The sequence below is a fragment of the Chelonia mydas genome, chromosome 7 (genome assembly GCF_015237465.2).
Source record: "Chelonia mydas isolate rCheMyd1 chromosome 7, rCheMyd1.pri.v2, whole genome shotgun sequence".
NCBI lineage: Eukaryota > Metazoa > Chordata > Testudines > Cheloniidae > Chelonia > Chelonia mydas.
The window spans coordinates 40,238,958-40,253,262 of NC_057853.1; the positions used below are offsets into that span (position 1 = coordinate 40,238,958).

The following is a 14,305-nucleotide window of genomic DNA, read 5'->3' on the forward strand; positions in this document are numbered from 1 at the left end:
TTGAACCTTTATCAAGAATAGGGTAATTCCTCCCTACCACTAACTCCCATACCCTTATATCAGCTTGGAATATTTTCACTACTAAGGCAGATCACTATTCTTCCTCACCCCAGCTACATTTAAAGGTATAGTTAGACAATCAACTCCTGATTCTCCCCAAATTAGCAGAGGTCTAATACTTTGTACTGGTTTAATTATTACCAAACACCAAAATCAGCCATGACGCTGCCATGCAGGAGACAATGAGATTTTTTTTTCCCCATAAATAATATTAATCTCTTATATAGCACTTTTCATCCCCAGATAGCACAATATTTTATAAAGGAACATAAGTATCTTTATTCCTATTTCACAGATGGGGACACAAACATAGAGGTGATTTTTCCACAGTCAAACAAAAGAACAGTAGCAGAGTCAGGAATAGAAAACAGGTCTGACTCCCAGTCCAGGACCTGCCATATCCAGGAGGCCATGTTGCCTCCACCTAGGTTAATTTATTAATTTGAAGAGGCCTTTGGAAATCCTAGAAGTCCTGGGAAGAAACTAGCAGCAAGCACCTACTCTTGAAGATCAACCAATGTTTTGCCATTATGGCAGAGGCTGTGGCCAAGTTCAGCTAGATATGTTGTAAGAACAGTCTGAGGAAAAAATGGCATCTGAAAGCCAAATGTTTTCCTCGTGCTCATTCATTTTAGGAATTTAAGTTCCAAACAGTTTGTTTGTTTGTTTTTAATATTCCGTGAAAGACTATTCTAATTGAGGACAAGTTCGCTTGGTTTCTAGTTATAATGATGAACCAATATTTCCTGAACTAGATGTTCCTGAAGAATGAGTTAAATCCCATACATCCTGTGAGGACATTGTGATCTTTGGGTTAAGTTAATGTTGTACATACAGCTGTTTAAAAATGTTTACGGGGGGAGTGGGAGGATCTTTTTTCTAGCATACTTAGTGCATTTGACAGCATATTATGTGTAGTCAGTGTCACTATTCCTCCAGTATAGTCAGTAAGCAAAAAGTGAGAAAAAAATTTAGACAATAGGGAAATGCGACTGCAAAATAATTGGTAGAAGTTAGGTGTTATGCCTGAAACTACTGTTAACTCTTTTTGAGCTTCATAGGTTTCAAGATGATTGTACGTCTTAATACTTGAAGGAGTGGTCAGGAATGAAGACTTAAGGAACAAAAATGAATTTATCCAAAAGCCTGTCTTGGGAAATGGTTAATTTGTCTCCCAGTGTTTTACATGTGCCACTACCTTAGGCATGCATAAATTAAATTTTAAAGTCTATGTTAAAGTGAAAACTGTAACTGTGCCATTTCATCTGCGTTAAAAAAATGCCAGAAGTAATCTGAATCACTGCATTTGGTTATGTATGCTACAAATTTAGAAATGGTCAGCAGTTTTGGAAAATCTGAAAAATTGAATGCAAAAATGACTGCTTATGCCCAAATCAACGAACATGATCTTAGTGTATTACACAGTCTAACTACAATAAATATTAAAATATACATTAGAAGAAACTTATCAGAACAGGGAATCATTAGGAGGAATTGCATTTCTTGTATGGATATTGCACAACACTAAAGAAAAAAATTCCTTTCTGAAAATGATACAAGGAACAAAGGATGAAGATAACATTCCTCTGGCTGCTGAGAAGCTGGAGCTGTAAACCTCTGAAAGATGGTGGGAGAAGTAGCAAGTAAAGCAAATCTATTTTTTTTCATACATTCTACCTACCTGTTATACATGAATTCCATTTTTAACCATAGGAACATGCTGCAGTGCATTTCCCAATGTATCAGGGGCCCTTAAGGGAACAGGCTAGCTTACACACTGACTTGAGCTAGCCTAATGCATTCTGATTCTCCTCACCAAAGGCAACGAGCCAGTTTGGTCTGAAGTGGTTGGGAAGTGGGGCAAAGCAGAGAAATTGACAAGGGAAGAGTTAGGATCGCTTGGTGAGAGACTCTTTGGGGAGTGATGGGGGATTAACTGGTGAGATAACTAAACACCCATATTGCATACCTGCTTTTGCTCACTATGTAGTAGTGTAGTATGAGCATTTATTATGTAACTGCTAGTCCTTTAGTACTCACGTAATATAGCTACAATACAATCAAAGAGTACAAGATGAATGGAGATTTTAGCAACACAGTAAATTGGACTCATCCTTCAGAACAGCATACAGTCAATTCCAGTGAAATGCTACATGTTGAAAGTCAAACAGAATTGTATATCACAGAGACTGCCATACACATGCATGAGTTCAATGGAACTACATTTTCATTGTATTTCATATCAGGTTAGCACTTGCCTTTTACTTTCACATATTGCAATTCTGGGTTAACACAGAGGGCCAAGTTACTAGGCAGGGTCCAGGGGGTAGTTGTCCAAGCAACAAGAGAGACATTTTCATCTTCATCCAATGGGAAGCTCACAATCACCGAAGGATCTTGAACATCCTTAAATGAAACAGTGATAGGGAGAGGGATATGAAAGGTTTCTTGTGAGTTGGCGAGAAAACACTTTCCAAGGAAAAGCAGTGACAGCTGTTGTCACTCAATTACCTGATTCCTTTAGTGCCCTGCAACCTAGCTTGTCAAAGAAAGGCAGTAAGAGTGAATGCAGATGAGGACCAACTTAAGCACATCTCTCCACCTCCCCCGTGTAGGCTACTTGCCCAAATCACGAGGGACACAACTGCCTCAACGTAGTCAGAGTTTATTTCTAAAGGCTGAGAGTTGGGTGCCTGACTCCCTCAGATGCCTTTGATAATCCCTACCTAAGATTATACAAAGATAATCCAAGATCGGAACTGGTTAAAGGTTTCCTTCATAGTTTAATCATTTTTCAGCTGCTGAAACCTGGAGTACAACACTCACCTAGTTTGTCCCAGGGGACCAGCAGTTGGGAGGACAAGCTCTCACTTGAGAAAGTTTTCTCTTCGCAGGCAACTATTGTTAACCAAGGCACATAAACTATATGTCCTTATACATATGAGTACATGGATGTTTAAAACATAATGCAAAACTGACAGATGGTTTTCTACCAGTCAGCCTCCAAGAGTCCTGCCTTCAATCATGTCAAAGGAATCCTTTTGTATTAATAATATCAGTGTTACACTGGGAGAGAGTCAGTGGTGCAAGTAAGCAGGTACAGTCAGATACACCGTACCAGAAAGACATTTTCAGAACAGCAGGGCTCTCCCGGGAACAGCAGCAGAACGTGGGGCTGCCACTCTCAGTAGCCAGTGCAGCTCCTCTGCTATATCAATACCCACCCTCAGCTCCCCTCCCAGCCCTGCCCTCCAGCGAGGCTGTACAGACCCCAGAACGGAGACGCAGCTGCATGGAAGGGCTGTGGGCGGTACAGACCGGAGCTGCTGGTGTGGGGTCACCAGGCGGCCCCATGTTCTGCTCCTTTGGCCTTTGCGGTTCCTGGGAGAGCCATGCAGTTCCAAAATCAGTATCCAGCGCAGCAGGAGGACAGAGCCCCACCCCCAAGTAACATGGGATGGGATGAGGACGGGGAGAGTGTGGGGGCCCCGGGCTGGGGAGCAAGGCAGAGAGGGGTCACATGGGGAGGTCACGTGCGGCCCCCCTTTAGCTCATGCCCCCCTTTGTGTCCCTCCCATGACTTGCCTATGTGTACCAGTGAGAATTAAAATCTCTTTGCACCACTGGAGAGAGTGAAGCACTTGCACAAGTTATAGTTTCTGTATTATCAGTACTATTGGATTGTGGAAGATCTTAAATGAAGTTACGCCCTGATGAAGAGCCCAGAGTCTTACAGGATTCGCATTTTACATAATTGTGTAAGGAATTATTTCCAACAGGCAAATTTGAAGAGCAAGTGTTACTCAAACCCCAAATCTTTTGAAGCAACAGCAGTTTTATGGCTCGAATCTAAGTGGCAATACAGATCTACCATAGCTCTGTAGAGCTCGTTACCGAATGGCAGCCTGCAGGAATGGTAACATTTTTGTTATAGAACTAAAGAACAAGTTTGCTATTTTGTAACTAAAAGTAAAAGCATTATCAGGCTCCATGATAGATTCTTAATGTGGAGTTTGATTCTCTTTATAAATCTCAAACTGCGTCCATTTATCTTTCCTACCTACTTCACAGCGGTGTTGTGTGAATAAACTTAATGCTTGCACAGTTTTGCAAACAAAATATTACATATACATTGAATATTTAGTAAGCACAAGTCTTCAATTAATGCTCTGATGTAAATAAATAGCAAACTAAACAGGGTTGGAAAGGTCACTGCTCTAATAGAAAACCTTCAGGTGAAACCTAGATGGATATCTGAAGTTGTTCAGGTAGTAGACAGCACTTTTATTTCTGAAGTGTTGGTGAAACAATGGCCCCCACTGCAACATGGTACTGTAACATTAGAGGTGCCACCTGGTAAATGAAATATGAAAACCTGAAGACACGACCTCTTTTGTTTGCAAGAGAAGGTGTGTTATCTGTAAAGTCCCTGACAAAAAGGTACATGGGCAATTTTCTTCTGCCTGCCTAAAATCCCCCTGGAGTTTCAAATGAACAATTTATTCTTCATTTTCCCTCCTAAATAATGGCTCCTTCATTCCACCAATAAAGGGATACCACTTCCATGGCAAGAAAGCTGATCCTTTGGTATACTATACTGTACAGTCTCTCTTTAGTTTGTGTGCTATGAAATCATTAAATTTAGTAAAACATGCAATGCTTTCCAAAGTGAAAAGTTCCAAACTGCATTAAAAAGCTTTCTTTGGGCATTTTTACAACATCTAACAAATTAACATCATATGCATAAACCAGGAACACTCAAACAGATTATGTCACATTGCCATTTGTGCACTGAAAGCATCCCTGACTCCTCTCCAGCAACACAGCTCAGAATAGGTAATTCCACAATGGAATGGGCAGCTATTTACGTCAAAGCTAAGGGCTGCTCCAGAAGGAATTCTTTCTATAAGCAGGTGGGGCAGGCAACAGTCAGACTCAAACAGTTATGTAATGCTTGGATTATGAGCAACACCTAAGGAAGACCATGCTATAAATAAAATTTAGTCCCTACCAATTGTTATACAAAGACCGGGATGTTTCTAACCAGCTTGTTCGAATGTTTCACGAAGTACTAAGCATGCCAAGCAACTCAACAACATCCTGGCATTTTGAAAGCTGAATCTTGTTATATGTACAAATAAAATAATTGCTTAGTATTTCTCGATTTGAGTTATCTCAGTTCCCTTAACAATATACTTTTCTTTACTTGGACACAAAATGACTGGGATTTTATTTATTTATTTTTCAATTGTGAAAGTTCGCTACACGGGGGCTTCCTCTAAGCACACTTATGGTTTCTGTTACACACTAAAATCAGTTTTTATACTATACTAATAATATCATGCTTCATTGCAGAAGTTCATGATTCCATTTCCTTCCTTCGTTTCTTGAAACGAGTGCTAAGGAATAGCTTTACTAATGGCACAAGAGAAGGCAGAGGAGCAACAAGTGGTATTTAAGCTGCAACACTGGATATAAGATCACAGAATTCAATTCTCCTCCCACAACTCATCTGCTAACTTTGGTAAGTTACAGGTGAGTCTGCTGAACTGCCAGCTAGGTCGCCCCAGAAGATAAGAATCAATATGCAGGGCATCCTCTGCTGGGGTGAGCAGGAAAGGTGCAGTGTAAAATATTCACTGTAGAAACCCAACACAGTGAGGTACTCAGAAATGTGTGAGGTAGAAGTGGAGCAATTTCCCGGATCAAAGACTGTGAGAATGGTGAAAGGGGAAACAAATAATGACCAAAGGAACTGTCAGAAAAATCACAGCAGGACATATACGTGACTAGGCCAGCTCTTTACTAGCACTATTCTATCAGTTTGGAGTACGTCGATAAACCTACATTCCACGCAAATGAAGTATTTAAACTTTCCAATCCAAAACAGACAGACACTCCAATATGACAGAGCAGTTTCAGGGGTCAGATTATTATACACACATATAGACACTGACATACCTTGTAGTTCTGGTGAGACTCAAAATTCGAAAGGGGAGTATTACATGCTGTCGAGAAAGGCATAACCTTAACGCCTCTGTAAACCAGTCCTTTGTCATACAGCTGTTTGAAAACCCACCTAAAAGTAAATAAGGAACATATAATAGCTTAAGATTCAAACTAAAAGCAGCTGTAGTGTAGGATTATGATCCAGTAGAGAAGGTATTCTGAAAAGTTCATATAATTTTCAAACTATAGACAATATTTACTACTTGAAACACCAGAACTTAAAGCATCTGCACATACCATATGCAAGTTGTATGTTGAAACAATATAAATACTTAATGCCACTATGACATTTTTGTTGTGAATATTCTTTCAGTTAGATTCAGCTTTAGGTCATCCTGCCAGCTCTGCCTTCCTTGCACAAATCACACAACACATGGCAATGTTCAGATGGGATATAAATCACTGTAACAGTTCAATCTTTCCCCAACTTCCTGCTTGGGGACCATAAAACTTAAATTTCAGTGATTAACACGAGATGCTTTCCTCAAGAGGCCACATCTAGGCAACTATGTTTGTTTAGAGAACAAGAAATTTTGTGATTCCATGATTTACATTAATGAACCGTTGTATAACACTTTCCATCCCAAAAGACCCTTGCTTCACCAGCTATATGTATGGCACTGTGCATCATTGGGAGGGGAGAAAATAGTGGATTTTTTGCAACCCAGGTGAATGATGTCTCTTCAAAAAGTAGGCAAAGATCTTCACCGTCTACATTGTACACCTTTATTTGTAAAGTCTCATTCAAGAGGCTTGCATGTTCAGTGACACAGTTCTCCAAGGGCTCAAAATTATCACACCGGAATCTGGCCCTGTGGTCCTGGGGAGTCTAGTTATTTTGTAGTTGGATGATCAGACTATTCAGCAATTGCTACTGACTTTAAAAACTCTTGAATCACCCAAGCTATGTTTTCAAAGCACTGTTAACATTTTCAGTGTTTCCTTCCAGATGAACATCTTGCAAACATGCAAGCAAACACAGAGCAGTCTCGTTAAATAGTATGTTTATGAGACCAAATTGCGCTGGGTCATGCTGTTTTGGCAATTGGTCCTTTTTTCTGTACACCCTTATTTTGTGCTTCAGAATCTATGCATTCATTTAAACAAAGATCTCTTGGTCTTATGTTTAAGATAACCATTCAACATGGGAAAAACAATTCCAACAGCTACAGTGATATCAGTCTGCAGCCTGAATCACCAGCACTGAGAGACATGAACTGGCCTATTGACACTGAAGCCTAATGATAACCTAATAATCAGAAATGTCAACTATTACATTGCAGACAGGAGAAACTATAGACCATATTATGAAGATCTGCACAATCTACTGAGAGTGGCATCCATGACCCAACAGTAGGAGACCAAGCAGTTTAGTGAGCACTTTAATACACTCCAGGGAGCAAAGTGCAGCATCCAAGCACCACCAAAGAGGACTCAAGTCTCAGAAACCCAGAGAGGCATCCAGCCACAACCAAAGGGAGCCAAAACCAAGGAGTCCAGCAAACCTTGCAGGATCTTATCATGAACTTCTGCACAATCCATTGAGAGTGCCTTCTCAAACTGGTAGGGCTCATTTTCTAGAAGGAGCTGAAGAGTAGTACTATTTACCCACACAGAATCTGATCCCTAGGTATATATTCCCCCCACCCTCACCCAAATTCAAAGAACTATTCAAGTGCACATTCTGGGACACATTCTTTCCCCTACCCAAGTACATATAATTCTGGTCTGGAATAAAGGTGCTCTGAATGTGAGGAAGCCAAATAGTTGACCACTTTGACAGTGGCTACCTTTATAGTTTTTTCTATGCATTACTTTTTGATCATTACTCCTGAGAGAGGAGAGGAGATATACCTGCTAAGTTTATGAAAAGAGCATCATTGCTAGGATTAATTTAAAGCTATCAACCATTCAAGCAATAATATATCCAAAGTGTAGAGATAAATTTTATTGAAATGAACTTTCAAACACAGGTATTTCAGTATCCTAACTAGGGAAGCTCTGTTGCAATTGAGCAAAAGTATAAATTTTCATTTAATGTTTTATCAACTTAGGCTATATTAAATGACTTAGTTGTGACAAGTCACTGATTTTGGATTTATTCTTCAATATTCTTGCATTTGCCTTCTGAAAAGTGTTGATTAAAATATTTTATATATATTTTTAGATACACAAAAGAGCTCCAATTTACTTTTTTTTTTCGTAAAGGGACATAGCGTACCAAACCCACAGAGAAAAACAGTTCAGTGCCACATCTATGAACATTTAATGACTGCTTAGAGTACGTGTAACCTTAACAAAAATCAGAGAAGGGGGACCAGTAGATGGAGCTATAAAATTCAAATACAAATGAACATCCTCCTCTTGTGGTAATTTTATTCACCTGCAATTTAGGAGCTTCAATTTTTTCCACTGCCAGGTAGACAGTATTTAGCTTTCAGAATGCATTACCATTCAGAGATCTCTGAAGAGAGGTTACTACATCTCACACTAAAAATTTGTTTGTTTTTAAATTTCCAATTGTCAAAGGATATAGTCATTTGTATTCAGAGCAGACTGCACTATTGGGTCATAAAAACAGATTGTTGTTTGATGCAACTGCTTGTGTTACCACCATGACAAAATATATTTGTCATCTCTGAGCTATACATAACTGTCCTTCTATCAATAAAGTATCAGTTACTAGGAGATGACAAAGTAGACAGGACATAACTTTTGCTGCTAGCAGCATTCCCTACCCCAAAGCAGCACACTAAGCATCAGCAGTTTTGCTTAGATCTAAAAAAAATAAAAGCCAGTTACTACTTGCAAGTGGACAGTCCTTTAATTCATCTTTATGTGCCTAAAGTAAGCAAAATATATTTGATGACTAGTCTGAAAGAGGCATTAGGCTTGTGATCCTGGCATAGAGAAACAGCAGCCCTTTCTGGAAGGTCAGCAATACTACAGGGAAGCGTGCAGAAACTTCTCTTACCACAGGTTACTTCTGTGTGCAAAGGAAATAGGATACTAAAAAAAAAAATATTTTTTTTTTAACAGAAAAATGTATTCCCCTGATATACTCCTTTCTGCTAACTTTTCCCCTCAAACTTGAGGTGCTCAAATTTAGTTGCACTCAGTCTGTTTAGCAGTAGTTCAATAGGTATTTATAAATTAAATGTAAGGCCTGAGCAAATTTGTCTCTCAATTTCTCCCAACCTATGTTAATGGGGGCTACACAGGAAGAACATACTTAATCCTAAAAAGGGATTCATCAACAGAAACATAACATGCCTTTCCAAACTCAACCACAAGCAAGTATTTAAACAAGTTCCCCATGGCGTCTAGTGTCCTTAACCCTAATGAGTTTGAACATATCTACTGTCTCATGGTTAGAATTATTCACCACTCTTACTATTCCAAGAATTTCACTCTATAAACAATATTAGACAGGTGAACGCACATTTCTAATTGCCATCTTAAGCATCTGCAAACTGACGACCTAATTCTCAAAGGCACATTGAACTCCTACCAAACGGTGCAATTTGCAGGTGCTGAGCATCTCTTCGGATCTGGCCCTGAGCCCCATACTCTGATAAGCACTATATTCACAAATAAAAAACAAACCAAAAAAACCCCACCACACAAAATAACAATCCACCCACACAACACATCACAAAGCACAACCCTCATCATAGTTTTCGGCAGTTGGGATCAAATTTAACCTTAATCTGGGTACCAAGAAAACTGTCACAAATCTTTGCTTCAGAGGAGCCTGAAGCCTGTTATCCTGAAAGAAAAGATTTCCCCAATTCTCATACAACCAGCTAGCCGACCTACCATGCAGTACATTCTTCAACATACCTCCCAGATGCAAAGAAGTTGTCCAGCATACACACTTTCAACCCACATGACAGGGAAGTAGCTCAGTGGACCACTCTGACAGGGAGTCTAATATCTACAAGGTCCTTGTGGAGTTATTCTCAAGCCCATTGCTTTGGGGATCTGTCTGGTTGCTGGTTTAGCATCTTGCCTATTCTTGATCAGAAGTCAGAGATCTGAAACCATCCAGAATCCTTTGCTTCCATGAAAGGGAAAGCAATCCCTTCCACTATTCAAGGTAGTTCAGGAAACAAGACTCTCAAAATGATCACAAGCCAACATTGTAGCCATGCGGGGTATTTTTTGTAGTTGTTTAAGGCAATGAGAACTTACCTATTAAACAGAGTTAAAAAATAAGGCTTAGACAAGGAGTCCAGTACTGTCATTAGCCATAGAAAAAACAACTTAGGATGACTAGGACTTTTTTTTTTTTTTTGAAGTCTTTTAGAGTGCAGCATCAGGGTCCACACCGACATTTAGTGTGGAGCAAGCTAGATTTACAGCCCAGCTTACCACAAACTAAGTGCTCATGTAGACAAGCCCATACACTATGTTTTTAAATTCAGCCATATTCAGGACTGAAGCTTTCAGAATTAGACACTAGATGGTGCTATTAAACTATTTGAAACAAGCGCCGATCCACATAAACACTGAGAAACATTCAAGGTCAACAGGCCCCAAAATATATCCTCCTTCTGGTATTTAAGAAGAGATCAGGACATGTTGGAATCCAAAAAAGACTGTAATATAAGAGCCACAAACACACTTGAAATCCTTACTGATAAATAGGGTGGTGTCAAAAAAGTATATCGGGATATTTCTCTATTTCTAATTTTCATACTGCCTCCAGTCTTATAAGCCAGTGGAGAATAGAAAATGGCACATTATGTCTTCCTAGCAAGCATTCAGATATTTGATTGTTCTAAAAAGTGAAAAAATTAAGTTATTTTTTCTGTTAACGCTTCTCAGCATGACATTAAATATTTCAGCTATGAGCGGAGTACTATTTCCTTAACTCAACTTTATTTCAGACCTTTACCCATTGACCAGGGAAATTTCTGTTTAAGATCCAGGACTCAACTGACCACAGGACTATCTGGAAAGGTACACCAATAGTTGTGTTAAAAATCCTTACGGTCTTTCATTGACACGTATATGTCTTTCTGAGACACTTCCTGCAGGCCAGTCTCAGGTCAGTAAAATGCATGGGGATACTTTGACTCACTTTGACTCAATGCAGCTCTGTTTGGGTCAGAAGATAAAGTATGCTGTATGCCAGCACTTGTTTCAATAACTCGAGATGGTGTGCTCTCTACACTATTTTGGGTTATAAATACAGTTACCTCCTGAATCAACCCTGCACTGAGAGAAACAAACCTAAAAATTCCACACAAGTATGAATAAAAGTATTTAAGACTTGGAGGTCTGACTGTACCTTCTCATCAGAAACCCTCATAGAACTCTTTTTTAGAGCACAAAACTAGTATTTAAGTAATACTACTGAACAGTAACACCTAGGACTCCTTTAAAGATTCTGCCAAAGTGTTTCAGTTTTTAATATTAAAAAAGATGAAGTTCTGTTCAAGGGTAAAAGTCACCCAACTGGAAATGCCTGTTTCACCTTTAAGAAATAATCATCTGCCGCTGCCGCCGCCACCACCACTGAGCATGAAATGCCAATACAAACACAAAACTTTGTCAAGCACAGAACAGACGTTTTCATTAAGGGCCTTTATATAAAGATTGTATGTACAGGGACATTAGCTGGTGCAATGGTTGACACACTAGCCTTCCACTCATGCAGATTTGGACACAAAATCCTGCCTGGTTTGCAAATGAAAATCAATTTGGGGACTCACCCCAATTTCCTTCTAAAGGATATTCAATCTTAAATGTTTTGGGTTCTTTTGGGGGGGGGGGGGGGAATGCTTGGTTTTTTTTGTTTTTGGGGGAAGTTAGTTTTTTGGTTTTTTTTAAAAGAAGGCTTGCATCCCTAAAGACTAATTTTGCAGAAAACAGGATCTATGCTTCTATTTAATGTAGCTCAGAGGAAATGTGCTTAAAATCAAACAGATTTCACACTAAACTTCCATCTCTTCATGAACTGCTTTTCTGCCCTTCTCTTGAATCAAGACAATTCTTAGAAAAGTGACCAAGAAACAGAGCCCCCTGTTAATGGTGTAGAGAAACCATTCATCCACCCCTGTAGGGAATTCATCGAAGGAAAGAGAAATTCACATACAGCTGGCACACCTGAAATATACAGGGTTTGTATTTGCCACTGATCGTGTTTGGCACCAGTTCCCCTTGCTCTCCAGTTCTTTTAGAGTCTCTCCCCTAACTTTCCATTCTACATCTGCTAGCAGCAGAAGGAATTTTACTAGACTCTCTCTTTGAAACGTATGTATTGTAACAGGAGATAACAATTATAGTCTGTTTCACTTTAATTCCTAATTTAGTACTATTCAGTCACAGAAAGAAAGCCTAACTGCCTTATCTCAGTTGGGTCAGTAGGAAGAATTGAGCCAGATTTTAAATAAATTGGTTCTTTAACCACAGATTTAATATTTATTCCTAGGCAAGGACAGAGAGAGCATGCTCTAAATTGTACAAGGCACTAAAGGTTTATGTCACTTGTAATATTTAATAAATTCAGCCATTGCAGGACAAAGTCAGTAGATACTTCCCTACCACAGATATAACACAGCATTCAAGCCCCTACTACAAGACAAGACAATTCCAGCAAAAAGTATGCTTGGCTTACACTCTGCTTCAGCAAGTATGACCTATCCCAGTCGCTCTCAACCTTTCCAGACCATTGTATGCGTTTCAGTTGTTTGATTTGTCTTGCATACCCCTAAGTTTCACCTCACTCAAAAACTACTTGCTTACAAAAAAGTAAAAATAAAATACATAAAAATACAGAAGTGTCACAGGACCCTATTACTGAAAAATTGCTTACTTCCTCAATTTTCCATATAATTATAAAATAAATCAACTGGAATATAAATATTATACTTACATTTCAATGTATACATATAGAGCAGTATAAACAAGTTACTGCATGAAATTTTAGTTTGTACTGGCTTCACTAGTGCTTTTTATGTAGCCTATTGTAAAACTAGACAAATATCTAGATGAGTTGATGTACCCCCCGGAAGACGCGTGGTTGAGAACCACAGCCCTACCCTATAACAAACGTGCAGAGCATTTGGATGCTCATTCACTAGTTACCACTGGGACCTAAGTTTGTTTTAATGCTTACAGGTGGTTTCTAGACTTCCACTACTACCATGTACACCATGGGAGTCAGATCTCTGGAATGGCACTATCGGGAAAGAGGGAGTAGGAAAGGCTAACTCCAATGGCATCCTCCTCCTGAGCAAATGCGTAGAACATGGCCTGGTCATCATGAACACCCTCTTTAGACAAAGTGTGAAGCATAAGACCACCTGGAGACACCCTCGCTCTAGGCACTGGCACCTTCTGGAGCTATTGTTAGAGCGAGAGATCAGAAGGATGTCTGCATCACGAGGGCCATGCATGGAACTGATGACTGTTCGACAGACCATTGCCTTGTTAGATCAATCATGAATTTCCAGATCGCCTCAAGGCATCACAAGCAGGCAAAAACAGTAGAAAAGAAATTCAATGTCAAGTCTCTTGAAGATATAGTGACTCCAGAGAAACTTCAGCAGTGTCTCCAAGAGAAGTTTGCCGCTATGACTACAGCTGATGATAATAATAAAAATCTCTAGAAGGGATTAAAGACTGCCGTTCTCTCAGCATGTGCTGAGTCCATTGGTTATGTCACCCGCCATCCCCAAGAGTGGTTTGATGAGAACAATGCTGAGATTCAGTGCCTGCTTGACCAGAAAAGAAAAGCTCATTACATGCGGCAAAATGACATATCACACCAGCAGAAGAGAGTCATACAAGCAATTCAAGGCTGAAGCCCAAAGGAAAATCTGTGACATCAAAAATAAATGGTGGCAAGAAAATGCCAAGGAGATTGAGCTTTATGCTCATAAACATGACATGAGGAGTATTTTTCAGGCAATAAGGGCCATTTACGGCCCATGCTCCCATGGACCCACACCACTCCAAGCCCAAGACGGGTCAATGTATTTTAATGACAACGAAGCCATCAAAGCCAGATGGAAGGAGCATTTTGAGCTACTCCTGAACCACGAGTCAACTGTCTCTGATGCCACTATCAAATCTATACCTCAACAACATGAAAGAAAATCTCCTACAGACCCTCCCTCCCCTGAAGAAGTAACACGAGTCATTATGCAAACTAAGTACAAGGCAGCAAGGCCAGATGGCATAACAGCTAAAGACTCCAAGTTTGGAGGTGAAGAACTAATAGGGA

The 14,305-nt window shown here is 39.6% G+C and overlaps 1 protein-coding gene across 3 annotated transcripts in view; it reads right to left on the reverse strand.

The window, feature by feature from the left end:
• IARS1 (isoleucyl-tRNA synthetase 1) overlaps positions 1-14,305 on the reverse strand; it is a 180,292-nt gene that overhangs the window by 144,328 nt on the left and 21,659 nt on the right. For all 3 annotated transcript variants that reach the window (XM_037903463.2, XM_007055580.4, XM_037903462.2), the window contains 2 exons: positions 6,022-6,139; positions 2,319-2,466 (listed from right to left, as the gene is read on the reverse strand). In XM_037903463.2, the coding sequence (XP_037759391.1) occupies positions 2,319-2,466; positions 6,022-6,139 (266 nt within the window). The remainder of the gene's footprint in view (positions 1-2,318; positions 2,467-6,021; positions 6,140-14,305) is intronic.